The 24,499-nt window shown below is 41.9% G+C and overlaps 2 protein-coding genes across 2 annotated transcripts in view; one reads left to right on the top strand and one right to left on the bottom strand.

Moving 5' to 3' along the window:
• fndc3ba (fibronectin type III domain containing 3Ba) overlaps positions 1–6,934 on the top strand; it is a 76,489-nt gene extending 69,555 nt beyond the window's left edge. Inside the window, exons 22-23 of the mRNA XM_061896353.1 lie at positions 4,042–4,169; positions 5,076–6,934. Coding sequence (XP_061752337.1) covers positions 4,042–4,169; positions 5,076–5,402 — 455 coding nt within the window. The 3' untranslated portion in view covers positions 5,403–6,934. The remainder of the gene's footprint in view (positions 1–4,041; positions 4,170–5,075) is intronic.
• Positions 6,935–17,071: 10,137 nt separating this feature from the next.
• ghsra (growth hormone secretagogue receptor a) lies at positions 17,072–24,499 on the bottom strand. Its single transcript, XM_061896352.1, has 2 exons — positions 23,566–24,499; positions 17,072–19,754 (listed from the first exon to the last, which is right to left on the bottom strand). Exons 1-2 carry the CDS (start codon positions 24,374–24,376, stop codon positions 19,450–19,452), a joined length of 1,116 nt encoding a protein of 371 aa, XP_061752336.1. The 5' UTR covers positions 24,377–24,499; the 3' UTR covers positions 17,072–19,449.

Below are 24,499 nucleotides of genomic sequence, written 5' to 3'. Positions count from 1 at the left end.
TAGAAGGTAAGACATATTATTAATGATGGATTGTACTGTGCTTCAATATGAGAATATTATTATGCTGGGTGTAGAAGGTAAGACATATTATTAATGATGGATTGTACTGTGCTTCAATATGAGAATATTATTATGCTGGGTGTAGAAGGTAAGACATATTATTAATGATGGATTGTACTGTGCTTCAATATGAGAATATTATTATGCTGGGTGTAGAAGGTAAGACATATTATTAATGATGGATTGTACTGTGCTTCAATATGAGAATATTATTATGCTGGGTGTAGAAGGTAAGACATATTATTAATGATGGATTGTACTGTGCTTCAACATGGGAGTATTATTATGCTGGGTTTATAAGGTAAGACATATTATCTGGCCTTTTGTTTCACAATAATATACAAATGAAACTTTTCTTACCTTCTGGTACCTGCTGATCTGTATTTGGGATCTGCATAAATCCTGAAAAATGTCATCGCGTCCGCCTTTGTAGTCCATGCCGACCCCGTAGTCGATAAGCTTCTTCTTCTTTATCTCTATCTTCTTGTTATGGGACATTCGTCCTCCGTTGTTGTCATTTGTAATATAAAGTAGTGTAAAGTTATTACTTATATCTGTAACTAAACTCGTCATGAAAGCGCTAAAACATACCGGTGTAGTGAGTTGACATTATTCACCCAAGGAACTTTAGTGTAGGGTGGAGTGCCATCTCTAGGTTGGGGAGGAGCCCCTGCCCCAAGTGGAGGAGTTCAAGTACCTGGTAGTCTTGTTCACCAGTGAGGGAAGAGTGGACGGTGAGATCAACAGGCGGATCGGTGCGGCGTCTTCTGTAATGCAGGCCCTGTATCACTCTCATTTTACCGGTCCATCTACGTTCCCATCCTCACCTATGGTCATGAGCTTTGGGTTATGACCGAAAGGACAAGATCACGGGTACAAGCGGCCCAAATGAGTTTCCTCCGCCGGGTGGCGGGAAGAGCTCCTCTCCCTTAGAGATAGGGTGAGAAGCCCTGTCATCCGGGAGGAGCTCAAAGTAAAGCCGCTGCTCCTCCACATCGAGAGGAGCCAGATGAGGTGGTTTGGGCATCTGGCCAGGATCCCACCCGAATGCCTCCCGTCGGGCATGTCCGACCGGTAGAAGGCCACGGGGAAGACCCAGGATACGTTGGAAGGACTGTCTCCCGGGATCCCCCGGGAAGAACAAGACGAAGTGGCTGGGGAGAGGGAAGTCTGGGCTTCCCTGCTTAGGCTGCTGCCCCCGCGACCAGACCTCAGATAAGTGGAAGAAGATGGATGGACGAATGGATGGAACATTAATTATTAGAGAGTTCTGGTCGGACGTGTTTTCACGTGACACATTTCTGGCCTTGTCGTTATGTCCGGATGAGGAGATGCTGCTCCGTCATTGGTTTGAAGTAAAGTCTGAATGTCATTAAAAACCTCTAAAGGCCTTAGTGGCCACATGCGTGGACAGCACCTTTTAGTTCTAATTTCCAAAATTGTGTACACTACTGAATTGGGGTCTTATGGCCACTTATGTGGACACTTATACTGCCTACTCAGTGGCCTAGTAGTTAGAGTGTCCGCCCGGAAATCGGTCGGTTGTGAGTTCAAACACCGGCAGACTTTTTTTTGGGCTCCGGGAATCACTAATAAGCCGGTGTTCTTTGAAGGCAGATTTCTTGCCGGGACATATGGTACAATACAATCTGCAAGATAGGATGGAGCTAGACCGTGTAGTATTTTATACCCTTAGTAGTAAAACCTTAAAGTCACATCTTAAGTACACAGGAAGCCAGTGCAGGTGAGCCAGTATATATATATATATATATAAATATATATATATATATATATATATATATATATATATATATATATAATATATGTATATGTATATATGTATATATATATATGTATATATATATGTATATATATATATATATATATATATATATATATATACATGTATGTATATATATATGTATATATATATATAGGTGCTGTTCATATTATTAGAATATCATGAAAAAGTTGATTTATTTCAGTAATTATATTCAGAAGGTGAAACATACATATTATATCACTTCATTACACACATAGTGATATATTTGAAATGTTTATTTCTTTAAATTTTGATGATTAGTACTGACAATTACTGAAAATCCCAAATTCAGTATCTCAGAAAATGAGAATATTAGTTACGACTAGTACCAAAAAATCATTTTTAGAAATGTGGGCCGACTGAAAAGTATGAAGATGGAAAGTTTCAGCATGTACGGCAATCAATACTTAGTTGCAGTTCCTTTTGCCTGAATTGCTGCAGCAATACATGGAGTCCAGCAGTCTGTTGCACCCTCAGGTGTTATGAGAGCCCAGCTTGCTTTAATAGTGGCCTTCAGCTCTTCAGCATTGTTGGCTCTGGCATCTGGCATCTTCCGCTTCACAATACCACATAGCTTTTCTATGGGGTTAAGGTCAGGTGAGTTTGCAGGCCAATCAAGAACAGGGATACCATGGTCCTTAAAGCAGGTACTGGTAGATTTGGCACTGTGTGCAGGTGCCAAGTCATGTTGGAAAATGAAATCTTCACCTCCATAAAATTGGTCGGCAGCAGGCAGCATAAAACTTCCTGGTAGACTGCTGCATTGACCCTAGACCTCAGGAAACCCAGTGGACCAACACCAGCAGATGACATGGCACCCCAGACCATTACCCATTGTGGACCTTAGACACTGGACTTCAGGCAACGTGGATTCTGTGCCTCTCCTGTCTTCCTCCAGACTCTGGGACCTTGATTTCCAAAGGAGATACAAAATGTACTTTCATCTGAAAACATAACTTTGGACCACTCAGCAGCAGTCCAGTCCTTTTTGCCTTGAGCCCAGGCGAGACGCTTTTGACGTTGTCTCTTATTCAAGAGTGGCTTTACACAAGGAATGCGACAGCTGAAGCCCATATCTTGCATACGTCGGTGCGTGGTGGTTCTTGAAGCACTGACTCAAGCTGCAGTCCACTCTTTGTGGATCTCCCCCACATTTTTGAATGGGTTTTGTTTGACAATCCTCTCCAGGGCGCGGTTATCCCTCTTGCTTGTACACTTTTTTCTAGCACATCTTTGTCTTCCCTTGGCCTCTCTATTAATGTGCTTGGACACAGAGCTCTGGGAACATCCAACCTCTTTGGCAATGACCTTTTGTGTCTTGGCCTCCTTCTTTAAAGTATCAATGGTCATCTTTTGGACAGTTGTCAAGTCAGCAGTCTTCCCCATGATTGTGTGTCATACAGAATCAAAATGAGAGACCATTTAAAGGCTTTTCCAGGTGTTTTGAGTGAGTTAGCTAATTAGAGTGTGGCACCAGGTGTCTTCAATATCTGACCTTTTCACCATATTCTAATTTTCTGAGATGTTGAATTTAGGGTTTTCATTGGTTGTCAGCTATAATCATCTCCTTTTTGGCAAAGAACACTTGAAATGTATCAGTCTGTTTGGAATGAATGTATACATTCTACAAGTTTGACTTTCTAAATGGAATTAATGAAATAAATCAACTTTTTCATGATATTCTAATAATATGACCAGCACCTGTATATAAAGGTATACACAGTATAGGCGTAATATGATCAAACTTTGTTGTTCTTGTCAAGTTAGTAACTAGTCAATGTATTCAAGTCTAGTAACCAACCAATGTCTAGTCACTAATGGACAAAATGGAAGGAATTTTAGCGATATTACGGAGATGAAAGACGGCCGTTTTAGTAAAACTTTTGATGTGTGACTCACAAAATTGCAGTTTTTTATTTACAGTAAAAAAACAAATGTCAATTTTACAGTAAAATTCTGGCAATTGAGCTGCCTCTTTTTTTTAACCAAAAACACCAGCAATACTGGTTTTCTATCCCGATTCCATTTTGAGGTGAAATTATTGCAATTTACCATACATTTTTTGACATTTTTAGTATTTTAGAAAATCTACTGCAAAAAGTGATAAACGGCGACGTAATATTTTGATTGGCCCTAATTTGAATGTGGTTGCCTGACAGCTCCCAGAGTGCAGCAGCTGGAGGGGAACCTGTGCGAGATCACATGGGAAACCATCCAACCAATGAGAGGCGACCCTGTCAGCTACGTTCTCCAAGTGTTGGTGGGACGAGACTCAGAATACAAACAGGTAAACACACACAAATTGTCGGGGTCATCATTACTGTTAGTATTTAGTTTGGTTGAGTTTACTTCCGCCCGAATGCAGCTGAGATAGACCCCAGCACCTCCCGAAATGAAACCAAGCAAATGTCAGCAATCGTCACACACACCTCAACCAATAAGAATTGGGCGGGGGAGGGTCATGGCAGAAGTGCATCGTGGGTCATGGAATTTTAACTGCTCTATGTTATATTCTACTGCCTTAGGCTATTAAAATGGATCATTTCATGGTTGGCGATAACTTATAAAAAGTGAGAAGAAAAATGGCGTTGAAAAGGAGATCATGTAGTGCAGATGACAAGCTGGATGTAGTGAAATATGCAGCAGAAATACCTTTGGAGTTGGCAGAGTTGTTTAGAAGCCACATCCAGGAAGAAGATTTATGGATTAGGAGTGAGAGATAGTTTGGTAAAGGTATAGCATGTTCTATATGTTATAGTTATTTGAATGACTCTTACCATAATATGTTAGGTTAACATAGCAGTTGCTTATTTATGCCTCATATAACCTACACTTATTCAGCCTGTTCTTCACTATTCTTTATTTACTTTAAATTGCCTTTCAAATGTCTATTCTTGCTGTTGGCTTTTATCAAATACATTTCCCCCAAAAATGCGACTTATACTTCAGTGCGACTTATATATGTTTTTTTTTCTTCTTTATTTTGCATTTTTGGCCGGTGCGATTTATACTTTGGAGCGACTTATAATCCGAAAAAAATGGTATATACAGCAATAAACAGAGCAATTGAGAGGAGACACAAACACCACACATAACAAACCAAAAGTAGTGACTATTATCAACAACAGTATCAATATTAGTTATAATTCCAGCATAGCAGTGAACATTTGGGTGTGTGTGTGTGTCCCGCCAGGTGTTTAAAGGCGAGGAGGGCGTGTTCCAGGTCACGGGCCTCCAGGTGAACACGGACTACCGCTTCCGCGTGGGTGCCTGCCGCCTCTGCCAGGACACGTGCCAGGAACTGTGCGGCCCGCTCAGCCCCTCCTCCTTGTTTACGCTGCGGCGCCAGGAGGCGGCGGGGGTTGCGGCGGCGGCGGGCGAGCCCTGCCCCGTCGACGGCGCCGGCAAAGCCTCGGGCCTGATGTCGAGTGACGAGCGCTTCGCCACGCTGATCGTGTGCGTCTTCGGCGTCCTGTCCATCCTCATCGCCTGCTTGCTGCAGTACTTCTTCATGAAGTGAGGGAAGCTTTTTAATTTTTTTTATTTTGCTTACAGGATAGAAAGAGAAACCAAATCCGCCTGAAACCTTTTCTTTTTTTTATTGTTTTTAAATCAACACACTTGAGACGCTGTTTGTGTAGTCGGCTTCCTCACGCTGGTAATCAAGACTTAAAACATCCAGCGCTCTTTTATTTTGAAAAAACAAATATTCCATTTCCTTTCTTTTTCATTTCCTTTTTTTGTTTTTGTTTGCTGCAGTCCGCTCAGACATATTCTCAAGTAGGCTCACTCAAAAGCTTTAGCTGCGCTTACTGGATTTGTCCACACACACACACACACACACACGCACACACGCACTCGCACACACACTCGCATGCACACACACTCGCACACACACACACACTCTACGCTCGCCAAAGTAATGCAATCCAAGTGTGATCTAAGATGCTGCTATCCTGTGACGTTTTTTTCTCTTTACTTTTTTTGTTTGTATCATTCTGAGTATGAACAAGCAGTAATCTAATATAAATAGATCTATATGAAATAAATATATATATATATACACAATATTTTTTAACAAATAGCTGAATGCAGTGGACGGTACAGAGCGTACAACATGTTCCGGGACCCCCCCCCTCCCTTTTTATTTTTAATTTTTTGCAGACGCTAACAGTCGGGGCATTAAACTGGACTCTTCCATATATAAATCCATATTTTTAACGACTCCCACCTCGCTACACTTCATTATCAATCCATTCCCTCTTTTTAAAGGTGCTCTATGGGTAAGTCATCAGGGGATAATAGTCGCTAACCAAACATTCTGCCCAAACAAAACAAAAAAACACGTCAACTCCAAGGTACCCCCGACCCCGACCCGCCATACTCATCCAAAGAGGTCGCCCTGACCCGTATGAAATAGTGGTACCTTGTTTTTCGATAAATAATCCGTTATGACCACAACCGAATTATATAAGAAACATGTAAATGCAAGCAATTTGTTCCAAACTCCCCAAAATATAGAGAATAATTATAGAAATACACATAAATGACATTCATTGGACATCACTTTCCATTGACAGCTAAGATAGTGTGTATGTATCAAAGTGTTTGTAGTCACAACTTTGTTTGGCCCCTCCACGGTAGATTATTTTGCCGTTAAAAAAAAGGCACAACGGGACTATTTTTCCATGTACGAAAACCGAGGTACCACTGTTGTAGTGTCTTTGAGGCCTGTAACGTACCTCAGGGAAAAGGCCTTAGAAGAAGAGGGGGGGGGGGGGGGTTGGCGTAGGAGGCGGACCATCCTCCTCGTCTTCCGCTTTCGCGTCGTACCCGCCGTGCCTTTTTGCAAGTAGCTCACTTCTTTTTTTTTTTTTTTTTGCCAAAGTCGATGGGAAAATTAGCTTCTTGGTAGGGTTTGTTTTATTTTTATTTATACTATATATTTGCATACAGTGCTTTACATGCCAATTACAGTGCAATCTTCATTTATTTATTGTTTAAAAGAGACAAGTGTAGTTATATACTAATTTTTTTCTCCTTGTAGCATGTTTTTTACGTGAATGATTTAAGGCCAGCATTCCTTTTCTCGGCAGTCCTTTATAAGTATTTCTCTTACAGTTGTTTGGGATTCTGCAGTTTATAAACATGTAACCAAATACATATGTACTGTTTTGTTTTATTTTCATCTCTTTGTTTGGGCCACGCTCAGCCAAGTAGTAACATCTAGAAAAGACATGTAGCAAGAAATGTCCATGTAACTTTGGCCTTTTTCTTTTTTTGTTGTTGTCATATTTGAATGAAGTTTCAGATTTTTTTACTTTAGCCAAAGTGCAAGCAGGCAGGCTTCACTCAATGTTTTGACCAAGTTCTGTGATATTCTTCTGTAACACAACAGCATTATTATTATCATGTTTATTACTATTGTTACTATTACTCCCTGAAAATGACAAAAAAAATTTAACTTGATCTGTGATTATGCTTCTTTTCATATTGTTTTATTTTTTGGGCAGGGGTGGGAAAGCAAAATGTGCCATTTTCCAGACGTGTTGCCTCCTAGAGAGGGGAGGAATAATAGTCACGTACCGGAAGTGACGTCACACTGTAGAGCGGGGGAAAAAAGGCTGAAAACAATCAACATGGCGGACGTTGGATTTTTAATCGACAAGTTATTGAGCTGGCATAGTGAGTACAGTTTCTCTTTGTATTCAGTATTTGTTTTGTTAAGAGACGATTTGCAGAGATATCTATAGAGCTATAGGTAAATACATTATTACTAACCGAGTCGAAGCACTTTTATATTGTCGAACATTAGCTAGCGGGGGGGGGGTGTTAGCCAGCGAGCTAGCAGTCATTGATATCTTTGATCAAGTTGTGCTGGCAAGCAAACAACACAAGAGATAAAACACTACTTACTGCCAGTCTGTTACATTTCTTTTTGGATCGCAGGGGGCGGAAGTAGCGTTCATGGCGGCGAGGTGACTGCGCATGTGCGATCCGTCCCGCCACAATTTCATCGCAGCGCCATTAAGGATAGGGCGGAAGTAGCGGTCACGGCGGCGAGGGCACTGCGCATGTGCAATCTGTCCCGCCACCTGTACCTAGGCCTGTGTGAAGAGGTCTCCACTATGTCCAAAATCTTCCCAACTCTGATGCATTTTTTTTTGTCTCACTTTGATAGTTTTTCTCACTAACGTCTTGTTGTAAGTAAAGTTTGTTTTCACAGATAAAATCAGAAAACGCTGTACAAAACGTAGGTGAAGTAAAACAACAATTCAATTCAAAACAACAGGGGCAATGTCATAGAATACAATGTGGATTAAAAATGATAGCTAAAAGGTGCATTACCTAAAAGCTTTACTAAAAAGAAGTTTTCTAATGTTTAAAAGTTTCAACACAGTAAGTCAATCAATGTTATTTATAGAGGCCAAAATAAGTGTCTCTCAGGGCTGCACATGCCACAACGACATCCTGGGCTCAGAGCCCACATCAGGGCAAGGAAAAACTCAACCAAATGGGACAATGAGAAACCTTTGAGAGGACTACAGATGTAGTGAAGTGAAGTGAATTATATTTATATAGCGCTTTTCTCTAGTGACACAAAGCGCTTTACATAGTGAAACCCAATATCTAAGTTCCATTTAAAGCAGTGTGGGTGGCACTGGGAGCACGTGGGTAAAGTGTCTTGCCCAAGGACACAATGGTAGTGACTAGGATGGCGGAAGCGGGAATCGAACCTGCAACCCTCAAGTTGCTGGCACGGCCACTCTACCAACCGAGCTATACCGCCCCAAGGGACATAAGCCCCCCCATCCTCCTTTGGGCAAGCGGTGCAATGGACGTCAAGTAGATCGAGCATAATATTGTGTGAGTCCAGTCCATAGTGGATCCAACATAATATTTTGAGAGTCCAGTCCATAGTGGATCTAACATAATAGTGTGAGAGTGCGGTCCATAGTGGATCTAACATAATAGTGAGAGTCCAGTCCATAGTGGGTCCAGTAGGAGAGCATCCTGAGTGGAGACAGGTCAGCAGCTCAAAGACGTCCCCAACCGATGCACAGGCGAGCGGTGCACCCCGGGTCCCGACTTTGGTCAGCCAGCGCTTCGTCCGTGGCCACCGAACGCAGATTTCTTGCCGGGACATACGGTACAATACATTCATGACAATGTATTATTAAGATCACGGAGGGACTGGTGCTAGTTGTTCCAGAGTCTGGGAGTTATAGCCTGGAATGCCGTGTCTATGCGGGTTTTAGTTTTGGGATCTTTAGAAGACCCTGAAGAGTAGGGGCATAACAAATCAGTGATGTACTGAAGGACCCCAACATGTAACGCGGGGAATGTCAGGACTAAAATTTTAAACTCAATGTGGAATTTAACTGGAAGCAAATTAAAGACAGGATAAAACGGGGGGGATATGTACTGTTCTGGGTGCACCGGTCAAAAGTCTGGAAGCCGCGTTTTGGACCGTCTGAAGTCTCTTCAGCGTTGACTTTTTGAAGAGAGTATAAAAGACAATTGCAATAGTCAAGCCGAGACGAAATGAACGTGTGAATGATCATTTCCAGATCCAATTTTGACAACAAATTGTGATTCAGATCCAGCACAATATAATGTCATTAAAACTATAACAGACCAAAAAAAATAATGCTGCATTAACAAATGGGACACGTTTGGGGAGATTTTGACTTCGTTGGGGGGGTAGTTATAATAAAAACGTGTTAACATAAAATACACAACATGTAAATAACAAACCTGTGATAGACAAAAACATTGTGCAGCACAAACGATTGGGACAAGTTGGGGGAGCTTTTGACAAGGTTTAGGGTCTGGTTACAAATCATAGAATGTTGACATAAAAACCATCAGACTTTAACATAGAGGACAAAAACATTTTGCAGCACAAAGAATTGGGACTGGTTTAGGGAGCTTTTGAGAAGGTGGGGCTCTGCTATGTATAATAATGTTAACAAAAACAATATATACACAAAAAACTATTTGCAGCATAAATAATAGAGACAAGTCTGAGTTTATTTTGACAAAGTGGGGTTCTGAGTATTAACACTATAAACTTTGTGTAAATAAGAAAAAACTATAATAATGGAACAAGGTTTATAGCACAAAGAATTGGGACTAGTTTGGGGACATTTTGACTAAGTTTTGGGTGGCTATGAAAAATATGTTCATCACACGTTAACATAAAAACTAAAACATTATTAATACAAATTACAATACACGAAAACATTTTGCAACACAAAAGATCGGGACTAGTTTGGGGAGATTTTGACATGGTGGGATAGCCATCTTCGCACAGGTGTTGCGTAGTGATGCACAGGTGATGAAGTGTCCCCTTTTATTTGTTACTCCCTTTTATGTTTTTTTCAAATATCGTTCAATTATTGTTGACTTAACCCCTTCCAACTTTTACGTTCTGCAAATTTGAGACATTTATTAGGCCTGTGAAGCAACACACTAATATTTGTGCCTTCTCACTTGAGTTGTATTCCTCTTTACTTTTTTTTTTTTTTTGTTAGGCTTTGTACGTTTTTTACAGCGAGTAGAGATTTTTTCCAACTGAGAAACGGGCCGCAATGTGACACAAAAACACCCACACACACACACACAGGTATTTAACTATTTTTTTAAGCGAAAAATATATTTGTACCTCACAATTTTAAGAAGTGAACATTCCAAGATTGTCATGGTCTACAAATTTGAGAAAGAGTTTGGAAAAAATAAAAAGTCATACATTTCTTCTTGTATTGTAAATGTTAGACAATTTCTTATGCATTATATAAAAGAAACTGCCATATCAATTTTAATGTATAGATTTGTTTTTGCAAATACTACCCTATGTATGTAAGACGTAACTGTATCTGTAGCGTATATATAATATATTTATGCCCAATAAATGTTTAATTTTTTTCTGACATTGATTATTGGTGTTTGTGTGTATTGTTTTGACAACTTTCAGGAGAATGTGTATTGTATAACAAACCCACCATTTTATTAGATTCTGATTTTTGCGATGACGATTAGTTTGATTTGGGATTCAACAAGATTTTTTATTCACACCGATTCTCACAATTTATTATGTATAAATGACAATGAAACTTTTTCCAACAGGTTACTAAAGTACTTACACTAACAGCTAGTGAGTGCAGAGATGGCCTAAAAAATATATTTTATTGATTAATTCTTGAAATATTTGAATCCATTCAGAATCTAATAAATAGGAATCGTGATTCAGATGTCAATGGGTTTTTTCTGACATGAGACTGAACAAAAATGCTTATTTTGGTATTGAAAGCTGCTAACGCAAGAGGTCATGCAGAAGTTAATAGCATTTAAAATATAAACTAGAACATTTCTACGTAAATGTTGATTCCTGTGCTCTCTGTGCTGTGAACCTCTGGCCCAGGGTTGATTGAATCTAAATGGAAAACAAAAAACATGAGCATATTATTGTCACCTTGTTACAATGGAAACAAGTTTCAAAATCAATTATTTTTTGGTTTGAAAGATCAAAATTAGCCAAAATGCTAGCATGATAACGTAGGAAAAATAACACCCAATTATCAAAATCCCTGATTTTAGGTTAAAATGTATATAGCTGGCTAAAATACCTGCATAAAACGTTAGCATGCTAATGATAACATGTGAAAAGTTAGCATACTTTTAAAATGGTGCCAAGTAGCAAAACCAATGATTTTTAAGTTTAAATGAGTAACCTTCAGTAAAATGTTAGCATAAAACTTGAGCCTGCTAAAATACCGGTAGGTGAAGTTAGCATACTGCTATGGTGGCCCCGATTTTGTAAATGCCTTGGCTTTCCCGTTTAAACAAACACATTTAGCTAAATTGATAGCATAAAATGTTATAATGTTGACATACCACGAAATGTTCCAAAAATTAAGTACCCCTTTAACCACCATCAAGACCTTTCCAACGATATAAAATATATTGGTGTTTGTTGGCTGGCTTGTCCCCTATTAAATGAGGCAGAATCAAATAGAAGGATCAAGGATAAGTCCAAGCAGTATTAATATGGGCTGCTTGCCTTGCAGCATAATAATCCATCATGACAGACACTATTACAAGACAACATAAACAAGTGGAATAAAAGAGTAAACAGTTGTAAAATAATTTACACAATATTGGTATCATGGTATCAGTACATGTCAAACTACTTCCTTAACGTAAATGAGCGCCATAACCACAACACCAGGGGGAGCTCCACAAACCACGTTAAACCCAGATTCCCATCTAACAAAGGTCTTAACTCAATTCTCTTTCTATGCCACATCAATGTGGAATGCACTCCCAACAGGTGGAAAAGTAAGTGCATCTCTATCCTCCTTCAAAAGCGCTCTAAAACAACACCTCTAGGCAACTTCAACCATTTACTAATACCCTCCCCCATTCACATCCCATCTCCCCGGATTATAAATAATGTAAATAATTCAATGTATATACTATGATGATTAACCTGTGTGATGACTGTATTATGCTGATAGTATATATTTGTACCATGAATTGATTAACGTGGACCCCGACTTAAAGAAGTTGAAAAACTTATTGGGGTGTTACCATTTAGTGGTCAATTGTACAGAACATGTACTGTACTGTGCAATCTACTAATAAATGTATCAATCAATCACCAAATGTTAACGCCATTTATTCCCGTGTTGTTGGCTGCAGCCAAATCGCTAAAGGTACAAAATGCAGGCGTTGCAGCCTCACATCTTACGCAGCCATTTGAGACACTTGTGATTTAGGGCTATACAAGTAAACATTGATTGATTGATCTTACAGGGCTGCGCTATTCAGCCATGAAGAAAATCCTGTGTTTAAAGGTGCCGTATGTAATAATTTAATGTCAAGTCATCATTAAATGGCCCTCATATGTCAAAATGCATTAATAAATAATGTCCGTTTCCAATACCTCTATAACTGATAACAGTAATTCAGCTGGGATATGCTCATTTCAATATTAGATTTACAGCCATGAAATCTTGTAATTGTTTTCATTTTGATGCCCCGCCCTCTACCGTTTGACCAATTAAAAAGTCAGTGAGTGTGTTACATCCAGGTCGCCAGTTACACATCGAACTCTTCGTCTGGCTACTGCCACTGGTAAAGTTACTAAACATGTCAGATTTTGGTAAATCTATAAGGTGTCATTACCATTCTCAATTTATTCATGACAAAGCCAGGAACAAAACAGGGATTTGTATCGGTGATGCCTTCGAAAGATGGAGACGATTGAAAGCGGAGAAGATTTTTTCATCTGACGCCAAAACTTGCTTATATCCTCCTTGATAGGTAAGTCAGGCATTTACCTTTTCTTATTACTTGTAATAAATGGAAATGGACATTTCGTATGTAAACGATAGTCCAGACCTGTGTCCCAATGAAAATGTGTGGCGCATTGTGTAGAGTAAAAAACAACAACGGAGACTGTTGAACAACTTAAGCTGTACATCAAGCAAGAATGGGAAATAATTGTACCTGAAAAACTTCAAAAATGTGTCTACTCTGTTTCAAAAAGTTTACCAAGTGTTGTTAAAAGGAAAGGCCATGTAACACAGTGGTAAAAATGCCCCTGTAACAACTTTTTTGCAATGTGTTCCTGCCATTAAATTCTAAGTTATTGATTATTTGCAAAAAAAATAAATTTCTAAATTTGAGCATAACATGTCTTGTCTTTGCAGTCCATTCAATTGAAAATAAGTTGAAAAGGATTTTTCAATCATTGTATTCTCTTTTTATTTACGAATTACACAACGTGCTAACTTTATTGGTTTTGTGTTTTGTACTAAATCCGTCACAGTGACAATCTAACTGTTATGTTATCACTGCACCTTAGCCGTAATCTGAACACGGAGGTGAAGCACCACCCACCTCAGAACGATGTGAGCAGCAGGCATTTGCTGCAGGGATGAAGCCTCTTCTCACGGCGAAAAGTCGTCTTTTCTTGTCGGGAGAACAACTTGCCATGGCTTTAAACCTGACATTTCTTTAAGGTAGACTTTCTTTTGTTCATTTCTGATCACTTGTGGCTAATCTGTGGTAAGTGAACTGCAGCCAAGTGTCTCCTACAGCAGTGGTTCTCAAATGGGGGTATGTGTACCCCTGGGGGTACTTGATGGTATACCAAGGGGTACGTGAGATTTTTAAAAAATATTCTAAAAATATCAACAATTCAAAAATCCTTTAAATATATTTATTGAATAATACTTCAACAAAATATGAATATAAGTTCATAAACTGTGAAAAGGAATGCAATATTCAGTGTTGACAGCTAGATCTTTTGTGGACATGTTCCATAAATATTGATGTTAAAGATGTATTTTTTTATGAAGAAATGTTTAGAAGGAAGTTGATGAATCCAGATGGATCTCTATTACAATCCCCAAAGAGGGCACTCTAAGTTGATGATTACTTCTCTGTGTAGAAATCTTAATTTAGAATTAAATCACTTGTTTATTTTTCAACAAGTTTTCAGTTATTTTTATATATATTTTTTCCAATTATTAGGTCCATCAGTGCTAAATATATACTTATCACTTTCCTCGGACACTGTTCCCCTAGCATTCAAAAAAGCGGTTGTTCATCCTCTCCTTAAAAGACCTAACCTCGATCCTGACTTCATGGTAAACTACCAACCGGTGTCTCACCTTCCCTTTATTTCGAAAATCCTCAAAAAAATTGTTTCAGAGCAGCTAAAGGAACACTTAGCGTCTAACAATCTATGTGAAACCTTTCAATCCGGTTTCAGGGCAAATCACTCTACGGAGACAGCCCTCGCAAAAATAACTAATGATCTATTGCTAACGATGGATTCTGATGCGTCATCTATGTTGCTGCTCCTCGATCTTAGCGCTGCTTTCGATACTGTCGATCATAATATTTTATTAGAACGTATCAAAACACGAATTGGTATGTCAGACTTAGCCCTGTCTTGGTTTAACTCTTATCTTACTGATAGGATGCAGTGTGTCTCCCATAACAATGTGACCTCGGACTATGTTAAGGTAACGTGTGGAGTTCCCCAGGGTTCGGTCCTTGGGCCTGCACTCTTCAGCATCTACATGCTGCCGCTAGGTGACATCATACGCAAATACGGTGTTAGCTTTCACTGTTATGCTGATGACACCCAACTCTACATGCCCCTAAAGCTGACCAACACGCCGGATTGTAGTCAGCTGGAGGCGTGTCTTAATGAAATTAAACAATGGATGTCTCTGCAGCATCGCGTGGACATCGGGGGCGGTACCTCTGGATTGGCAGACCGGGGTGGTGGTCCCTCTCTTTAAGAAGGGGGACCGGAGGGTGTGTTCCAACTATCGTGGGATCACACTCCTCAGCCTTCCCGGTAAGGTTTATTCAGGTGTACTGGAGAGGAGGCTACGTCGGATAGTCCAACCTCGGATTCAGGAGGAACAGTGTGGTTTTCGTCCTGGTCGTGGAACTGTGGACCAGCTCTATACTCTCGGCAGGGTTTTTGAGGGTGCATGGGAGTTTGCCCAACCAGTCTACATGTGCTTTGTGGACTTGGAGAAGGCATTGGACCGTGTCCCTCGGGAAGTCCTGTGGGGAGTGCTCAGAGAGTATGGGGTACCGGACTGTCTTATTGTGGCAGTCCGCTCCCTGTATGATCAGTGTCAGAGCTTGGTCCGCATTGCTGGCAGTAAGTCGGACACATTTCCAGTGAGGGTTGGACTCCGCCAAGGCTGTCCTTTTTCACCGATTCTGTTCATAACTTTTATGGACAGAATTTCGAGGCGCAGCCAAGGCGTTGAGGGGATCCGGTTTGGTGGCCACGGGATTAGGTCTCTGCTTTTTGCAGATGATGTAGTCCTGATGGCTTCATCTGGCCGGGATCTTCAGCTCTCGCTGGATCGGTTCGCAGTCAAGTGTGAAGCGACCGGAATGAGAATCAGCACCTCCAAGTCCGAGTCCATGGTTCTCGCCCGGAAAAGGATGGAGTGCCATCTCCGGGTTGGGGAGGAGACCCTGCCCCAAGTGGAGGAGTTCAAGTACCTAGGAGTCTTGTTCACGAGTGGGAGAAGAGTGGATCGTTAGATCGACAGGCGGATCGGTGCGGCGTCTTCAGTAATGCGGACGTTGTATCGATCCGTTGTGGTGAAGAAGGAGCTGAGCCGGAAGGCAAAGCTCTTAATTTACCGGTCGATCTACGTTCCCATCCTCACCTATGGTCATGAGATTTGGGTCATGACCGAAAGGATAAGATCACGGGTACAAGCGGCCGAAATGAGTTTCCTCCGCCGGGTGGCGGGTCTCTCCCTTAGAGATAGGGTGTGAAGCTCTGCCATCCGGGAGGAGCTCAACGTAAAGCCGCTGCTCCTCCACATCGAGAGGAGCCAGATGAGGTGGTTCGGGCATCTGGTCAGGATGCCACCCGAGCGCCTCCCTAGGGATGTGTTTAGGGCACGTCCAGTTGGTAGGAGGCCATGGGGAAGACCCAGGACACGTTGGGAAGACTTTGTCTCCCGGCTGGCCTGGGAACGCCTCGGGATCCCCCTGGAAGAGCTAGACGAAGTGGCTGGAGATAGGGAAGTCTGGGCTTCCCTGCTTAGGCTGCTGCCCCCGCGACCCGACCTCGGATAAGCGGAAGATGATGGATGGATGGATGGATGTCCGCTAACTTTTTGCAACTCAAAGCCAAAAAAACAGAGATGCTGATTTTCGGTCCTGCTAGACACCGACCTCTGTTTAATAATACAACTCTAACATTTGACAACCAAACAATTAAACAAGGCGAATCGGTAAAGAATCTGGGTGTTATCTTCCACCCAACTCTCTCCTTTGAGTCACACATTAAAAGCGTTACTAAAACGGCCATCTTTCATCTCTGTAATATCGCTAAAATTCGCTCCATTTTGTCCACTAAAGACGCTAAGATCATTATCCACATTTGTGGTCCTCTTCAAGGTTCTCATACTTTATTCATATACATATATATAGCATTGAATATGAAAATGAAAAATATCAGTGTGTAGGCCTCAGTGGGGAAAAAAAGAACATTTTATATAATGTATTGTCGTGCCTTGTAAACATCAAACATATCAAGTTGAACAAATTTCAAACAAGTGAAACGTGTATACATCTTTTTAATCTTTCCCACAAAAGCAGGCTGATAATTATTCATAGAGAACACATTTAATGCAAGTAGAATATGTACATGCTACAGCCAGCATAAACACGCCACCTAGATCCAATACATGGACAATTCTGCCTTTACAGTCACAATATTGCTGCATTTTGAACAATGTCTTTATTGTTGTTTGCTAATATTCATAATCACAAAGTACACCAGAGACGCTCACATAAACAACATCGTCAATGCAAACTTATTGATGTTCACTTCAATAAATGATGTCATTCCTGACGTTTAATTCACAGCATGTTGACAACACAAAGTACGGCGGGACAAACATCCTTGAACTTGTACAGTTTTGCAATCCCACCGCAATTCATATTGTGATGACAGCAATAGAACAGGAAGTGGAAGTCATTTTGCCGTAGGAAAATGGACGTTTGTCCTGGCTGCTCAGCACAATGCAGTTCAATAAATCAGTCCGTACGCAGCTTGATTTGACGGAATCGATGCTGACGGGATCAGCGGCCGGGCTCATGGCGAGCGTGAAATAACTTGTATGTTGAAAAATACTAGACGAAGACAAATCCATTGTGTCTCGTTTACTTTTTAAAATAAAGATTTTTTCAATCGGGACAATATACTGTAGCTAATACCTGCGGGGGGAGGTGAGTCGCTTTTTCTTGTATTTGTTTTACACATAAAATGTTGATGGATTGACAACACAAATTTCCTTTATATTCCCAACATTTGTCCCTTTGGAACAAATATGACTATTCCAACAATCTATTCACGTCCAGCTAATAGACTCAGTAATGAAGATGTATTTTATTTTTAACATTCTTTTCATACGGTAATTGGTTTAAACCTACGCTTTTATGAAATTCTAAAAATACTAATGTGAAATAAAAGAGAAAATAGGTGAAATGTGAACAATAAAAAGTTGCAACGTTATCAACTCTAATAACAAAAAGCTGCCATGCAGGCTATTTTTTCATAAATTTGTCATTGCTAAAAAAAAAAAATGAATCAAAATTTATGTTTTTATGAATTGTTGACCTTTTTAGGGCTCCAATTACTTCACGTCAAATATTCCACTTGGAAATATTGCATATTTTTTGTTTTTGCCACAAAAGAATAGGGTTTTCTTTGACGAAAAAGGCAGAGAAAAAAAAGACATTGACTGATAGATTTGAAGTTGATCAAGAATTATATATGCGTTGAAAGAAAATAACATATAGACTTATTTAACCATATTTTATGACTGAGACCATTCCTTTAGAACAGGGTTCGGCAACCCAAAATGTTGAAAGTGCCATATTGGACCTAAAATACAAAAACAAATCCGTCTGGAGCCGCAAAAAATTGAAAGCCATATTATATACATACCCCAAAAGGGACAAGCGGTAGAAAATGGATGGGATGGATTACATACAGATAGTGTGTCATGAGATATAAATTGAATTAAGACTACTTAAAGGAAACCAAATGAGCTCATATATACCAACAAATGAGGCATAATGATGGAATATGTATATACAGCTAGCCAAAACAGCATGTTAGCATCGATTAGCTTGCTATCATGCAGTGACCAAATATGTCTGATTAGCACTCCACACGAGTCAATAACATCAACAAAACTCACCTTTGTGCATTCACACACAGCGTTAAAAGTTTGGTGGAAAAAATGAGACCGAAAAAGAAGTGGCATAACACACATCTTAGAATGTCGGAGAAAGTTATACATGTAAACAAACTACGGTGGGATCAAGGACCGCCAAAATTAGTAGGACAAAACGGCGCTCGCCAAATACTGGAATCAGTGAAGCATGTTAAGTACAAACAGTGTGCTTTATATCAATTAGTGAGGTGTGTGTCATGTTTGTCCTCCTGCAGAAACCATATTAAAACAAAAAATGTTTTTTTTTTCCCTAATTTTTTTCCATTTTTCATAAATTTTTGAAAAAGCTACAGAGAGCTACTAGGGCGGAGCTAAAGAGCATGCGGCTCTAGAGCCGCGGGTTGCCGACCCCCGCTTTAGAACAACCAGGCTGTATTTCTTTCTGGGCAGGAGGGGCAGTTTTTGTACCAAATAAGCTGACTCTTTCCGTTTGATTTTCAGACCGCTTCTTGATGCTGCTATTAGCGCATTGTAAGGGTTGTTCTCCTAAAGCTTTAGTAAAACTTGGTAATATTTCTATTCCGTCTCGGTGGTCCTTCTTACTCAACATATAACTTTGGATTGACCAGTGTGTTTTATTCACTGTGTGTTTGAGGACTGAGACCATTCCGGGTTCCCAGGACCAAATACATGACAGTGTAAAAAAGTTGGAACCCCCCTGGTGTAGACCATAGACACACAATCTACTGTGCTTTTTTCTCATCCAGGAAATAAATCATGTACAATAAAAGTTAATTGAAATTAGTTTTTTTCCGAAGTTTAGAAACTGATGGTAGACTCTGTCCATCTGTCAGCCTTCAAGGTGCTGGTTGTACGCGCCCGCGGCCGCTGGTGGTCAACAAGGCCGAAGAGGCGAGCCGCTGCTCCCCGGTACTTCCAGGACATGGTGTTGTAGAGGATGGGGTTGATGGCGGCGCTCAGGTAGAAGAGGACCACCGACACCAAGCTGCAGTGCTCGGACAAGGCGGACAGCAGTGGAGAGGGTGCGTCCAAAGAGCGGAATTGTAGGTAGCGACACATGTGGAAAGGTAGCCAGCACAGGACAAATGCCGCCACCACCACCACTGGAAGAAGAAGAAGAGGACGCAAAGGATGAAGATTAGTGGATACTTTTGGTTGTAGAACAAACATCAAGTATGGTATGCTGCTCTTTTCATACATCCATCCATCCCTTTTTATACCGCTTATCCCCTTTTGGGTCGTGGAGGGCGCTGGTGCCTATCTCAGCTACAAACGGGCAGAAGGCCGGGTACACCCTGAACAAGTCGCCACCTCATTACAGGGCCAACACAGATAGACAGACAACATTCACACACTAGGGACCATTTAGTGTTGCCAATCAACCTATCCCCAGGTGCATGTCTTTGGAGGTGGGAGGGGCCTATCCCCAGGTGCATGTCTTTGGAGGTGGGAGGGGCCTATCCCCAGGTGCATGTCTTTGGAGGTGGGAGGGGCCTATCCCCAGGTGCATGTCTTTGGAGGTGGGAAGGGCCTAGCCCCAAGTGTGTGTCTTGGGAGGTGGGAAGGGCCTATCCCCAGGTGCATGTCTTTGGAGGTGGGAGGAAGCCGGAGTACCCGGAGGGAACCCACGCAGTCACGGGGAGAACATGCAAACTCTACACAGAAAGATCCCGAACTCGGGGTTGGCACGTTGTGTAAATGGTAAATAAAAAAAAGAATACAATGATTTGCAAATGGGCTTCACGGTGGCAGAGGGGTTAGTGCGTCTGCCTCACAATACGCAGGTCCTGCAGTCCTGGGTTCAAATCCAGGCTCGGTGGCAGAGGGGTTAGTGCGTCTGCCTCACAATACGCAGGTCCTGCAGTCCTGGGTTCAAATCCAGGCTCGGGATCTTTCTGTGTGGAGTTTGCATGTTCTCCCCGTGAATGCGTGGGTTCCCTCCGGGTACTCCGGCTTCCTCCCACCTCCAAAGACATGCACCTGGGGATAGGTTGATTGGCAACACTAAAAAAAAATTGGCCCTAGTGTGTGAATGTGAGTGTGAATGTTGTCTGTCTATCTGTGTTGGCCATGCGATGAGGGGGCGACTTGTCCAGGGTGTACCCCGCCTTCCGCCCGACTGTAGCTGAGATAGGCGCCAGCGACCCCGAATGGGAATAAGCGGCAGAAAATGGATGGATGGATGGATGATCGGCAAATCCTGATCAACCTATATTCAATTGAACAGACTGCAAAGACAAGTTATTTAACGTCCGAACTGGAAAACTTAATTTTTTTGCAAATGTTAGCTCATTTTGAACTTGATGCCTGCAACATGTTTCAAAAAAGCTGGCACAAGTGGCAAAAACGACTGAGAAAGTTGAGGAATGCTCATCAAACACTTATTTGGAACATCCCATGGGTGAACTGGCTAATTGGGAACAGGTGGGTGCCATGATTGGGTATAAAAGCAGCTTCCATGAAATGCTCAGTCATTCACAAATATTTTAAAAACTATATTTTTCAACCAGCTACTGCAAGGAATTTATGGATTTTATAATCATAATATCATCAAAAGGTTCAGAGAATCTGGAGAAATCACTGCAGGTATGCAGCAAGGCTGAAAACACACATTTAATGCCCGTGGCCGTAGATCCCTCAGGCGTTACTGCATCAAAAACCGACATCAGTGTGTCAATGATGTCACCAGATGGGCTCAGGAACACTTCATAAAACCACTGTCAGTGACTACAGTTGGTTGCTACATCTGTAAGTGCAAGTTAAAACTCTACTATGCAAAGCCAAAGCCATTTATCGACAACACCCAGAAACGCCGCCGGCTTCGCTGGGCCCGAGCTCATCTAAGATGGACTGATGCAAAGTGGAAAAGTGTTCTGTGGTCTGACGAGTCCACATTTCAAATTGTTTTTGGAAACTGTGGATGTCGTGTCTTCCGGACTAAAGAGGAAAAGAACCATCTGGATTGTTATAGGCGCAAAGTGTAAAAGCCAGCATGTGTGATGGTATGGGGGTGTATTAGTGCCCAAGGCATGGGTAACTTACACATGTGTGATGGTATGGGGGTGTATTAGTGCCCAAGGCATGGGTAACTTACACATGTGTGATGGTATGGGGGTGTATTAGTGCCCAAGGCATGGGTAACTTACACATGTGTGATGGTATGGGGGTGTATTAGTGCCCAAGGCATGGGTAACTTACACATCTGTGAAGGCACCATTAATGCTGAAAGGTACATACAGCTTTTGGAGCAACATATGTTGTTATCCAAGCAACGTTATCATGGACGCCCCTGCTTATTTCAGCAAGACTATGCTAAGCCACGTGTTACAACAGCGTGGCTTCATAGTAAAAAAAAGTGCGGGTACTAGACTGACCTGCCTGTAGTCCAGACTTGTCTCCCATTGAAAATGTGTGGCGCAATATGAAGCCTAAATTACCACAACGGACACTGCGGACTGTTGAACAACTTAAGCTGTACATCAAGCAAGAATGGGAAATAATTCCACCTGGATAGCATTAAAAAATTGGTCTTGTCAGTTCCCAAACGTTTACAGAGTGTTGTTAAAAGGAAAGGCCATGTAACACACTGGTAAAAATGCCCCTGTGACAACTTTTTTGCAAAGTGTTGCTGCCATTTCAATCTACTTTGATTATTTGACAAAAAAAATTAAGTTTCTCAGTTCGAACTTTCAGTTTGTTGTTTTTGCAGTCTAGTCAATTGAATATAAGTTGAAAAGGATTTGCAAATCATTAGCCCAGATTAGAGCTAAGATAAGCTCCATCCTATCTTGCTGATTGTATTGTACCATATGTCCCGGCAAGAAATTTGCCTTCAAAGAACTCCGACTTATTAGTGATTCCCAGAGCCCCAAAAAAGTCTGCTGGCTATAGAGCGTTTTCTATTGGGTCCCGGTAACATTTAGAGATGCTACCTCGGTAGAAGCATTTAAGTCCCATCTTAAAACTCATTTGTATACTCTAGCCGTTAAAGAGATCCCCTTTTTAGACCAGCTCTTAAAAGATCCACTGTAAGAAGGAAACAACTTTTAAAACACAAGACCCTATTCTCGTTGCATTTTTGTTACCTGCTACCAAAACCTGAGTCCCACATTCTCTACATGCAAAGATCACTGCTGTTTTTGAGGACATCATACAATAAGCAAGTCAAAGATCCTCTGTAAGACAGAAACTACTGCAAAAAACACAACAAGATCATATTTACTCTGCTGTTTTTGAGTACCTGCTACCAAAACCTTAGTCACAGATACTATATATGCAAAGATCACTGCTGCTTTTGAGGATCTCATACAATAAGCAAGGCAAAGATCCTCTATAAGACAGAAACTACTGCAAAAAACACAACAACATCATATTTGCTCTGCTGTTTTTGAGTACCTGCTACCAAAACCTTAGTTACAGAACTGTTATATGCAAAGATCACGCTGTTTTTGAGGACCTAATGCAGAAGAAGCAAGAGTCAAAGATCATATTTGTGAAAGGGATGCTTGTACTAAAAGCTTTTCAAAGATCCTCTATTAAAAAAAATATACTGATAGAAACACGAGAGATCATATTTGTGCTTCTGTTTTTGAGAAGCTGCTACCAAAACCTTAGTTACAGATCCTTCATATGCAAAGATCACTGGTGTTTTTGAGGACCTAGTGCAGAAGAAGCAAGAGTCAAAGATCCTATTTGTGAAAGGGATGCTTGTACAAAAAGCTTTTCAAAGACCCTCTCTTAAAAAAACTATACTGCTAGAAACTCAAGAGAGATCATATTTGTGCTTCTGTTTTTGAGAACCTGCTACCAAGTCACAGATCCGTTATATGCAACGATCACACTGTTTCACGAGAGAGTGCTTGTCAAAGATCATCTATGTTCCAGGCTAGTTTTTGAGGAGCAACACAAACCTACCCAGCATCTTGATGGTCTGCCGGTTGCTCCTGTCCCTGTGAGTCCCCCGCGGGCCGATGTTTGTCTCCCTGTGGCGGCGCCACAGGCGGCGTCCAATCAGGCTGTAGAGAACCGTGAGACAGAAGACGGGCGCGAAGAAGAAGACGGAGCTCAGCCAGACCATGGCGCCCATCAGGCCCGACTCCACGGCGTAGTGCGTCATTCTGCACTCGCGGGTGTCGTCCTCCAGCGGGACTCGGGTGTTGTTGACACGGAAGTCCGCCTCGTCCCGCTCCACGCCCACCAAGATGAAGACGGGCCCGGCGCTCATTAGCGACACGATCCACAGGAGGAGGATGAGGCCGCGCACCCGCCGCTTGGTCACCAGGGCCTTGGCGCGCAGCGGGAAGCAGATGGCCACGTACCTTTCCACGGAGAGGGCGGTGATGCTCAGGATGGTGGAGTAGGTGCTGGACTCGGACACGAACTGGAAGAGCTTGCACAGCGCATCCCCCAGGCGCCAAGGTCGGTAGCGCCACATGCGGTAGAGGTCCAGCGGCATGCAGAGGAAGATAAGCAGGTCGGACACGGCCATGCTGCACAGGTAGAGGTTGGTGGTGGTGCGCATGTCCCGGTACCTGCCCACCACCAGGATGGTCATCACGTTGCCGGCCACGCCCACCGCGAACAGCAGCGTGCACGTGGCCGTGATGGCGCCCAGGAGGGGGAGGGTGTAGTAGTTGAGCGGCGGCGGGTCGGGGAAAGTCCAGGTGGAGTTGAGGCGCTCCGCCCAGCTGCAGTTCTGGGGGAGGTCGGCCCAGTTCGGGGGCATGCTGGTCACTTGGGTCTGGACCCTGCAGGGACTCTGGTCCGGGTCTCCGGAAAGTCAGACCATCCTCCCATCGCAAAACTCATGGATCAGTAGGAGGGCACATAAAAATGTATTCTTTTTAAA

This window comes from Nerophis ophidion, linkage group LG03 (genome assembly GCF_033978795.1).
Source record: "Nerophis ophidion isolate RoL-2023_Sa linkage group LG03, RoL_Noph_v1.0, whole genome shotgun sequence".
Taxonomy (NCBI): domain Eukaryota; kingdom Metazoa; phylum Chordata; class Actinopteri; order Syngnathiformes; family Syngnathidae; genus Nerophis; species Nerophis ophidion.
The sequence above is the reverse complement of the archived record's forward strand: the minus strand, read 5'-3'. Positions and strand labels throughout refer to the sequence as shown.

Bases quoted from the DNA above. Each gene is read 5' to 3' on its own strand.
- ghsra (XM_061896352.1), bottom strand. From the start codon at position 24,376: ATGCCCCCGAACTGGGCCGACCTCCCCCAGAACTGCAGCTGGGCGGAG. The intron at 19,755-23,565 runs GTAGGTTTGTGT...TTCTTCTTCCAG, and splicing joins GCAGACCATCAAGATGCTGG to TGGTGGTGGTGGCGGCATTT.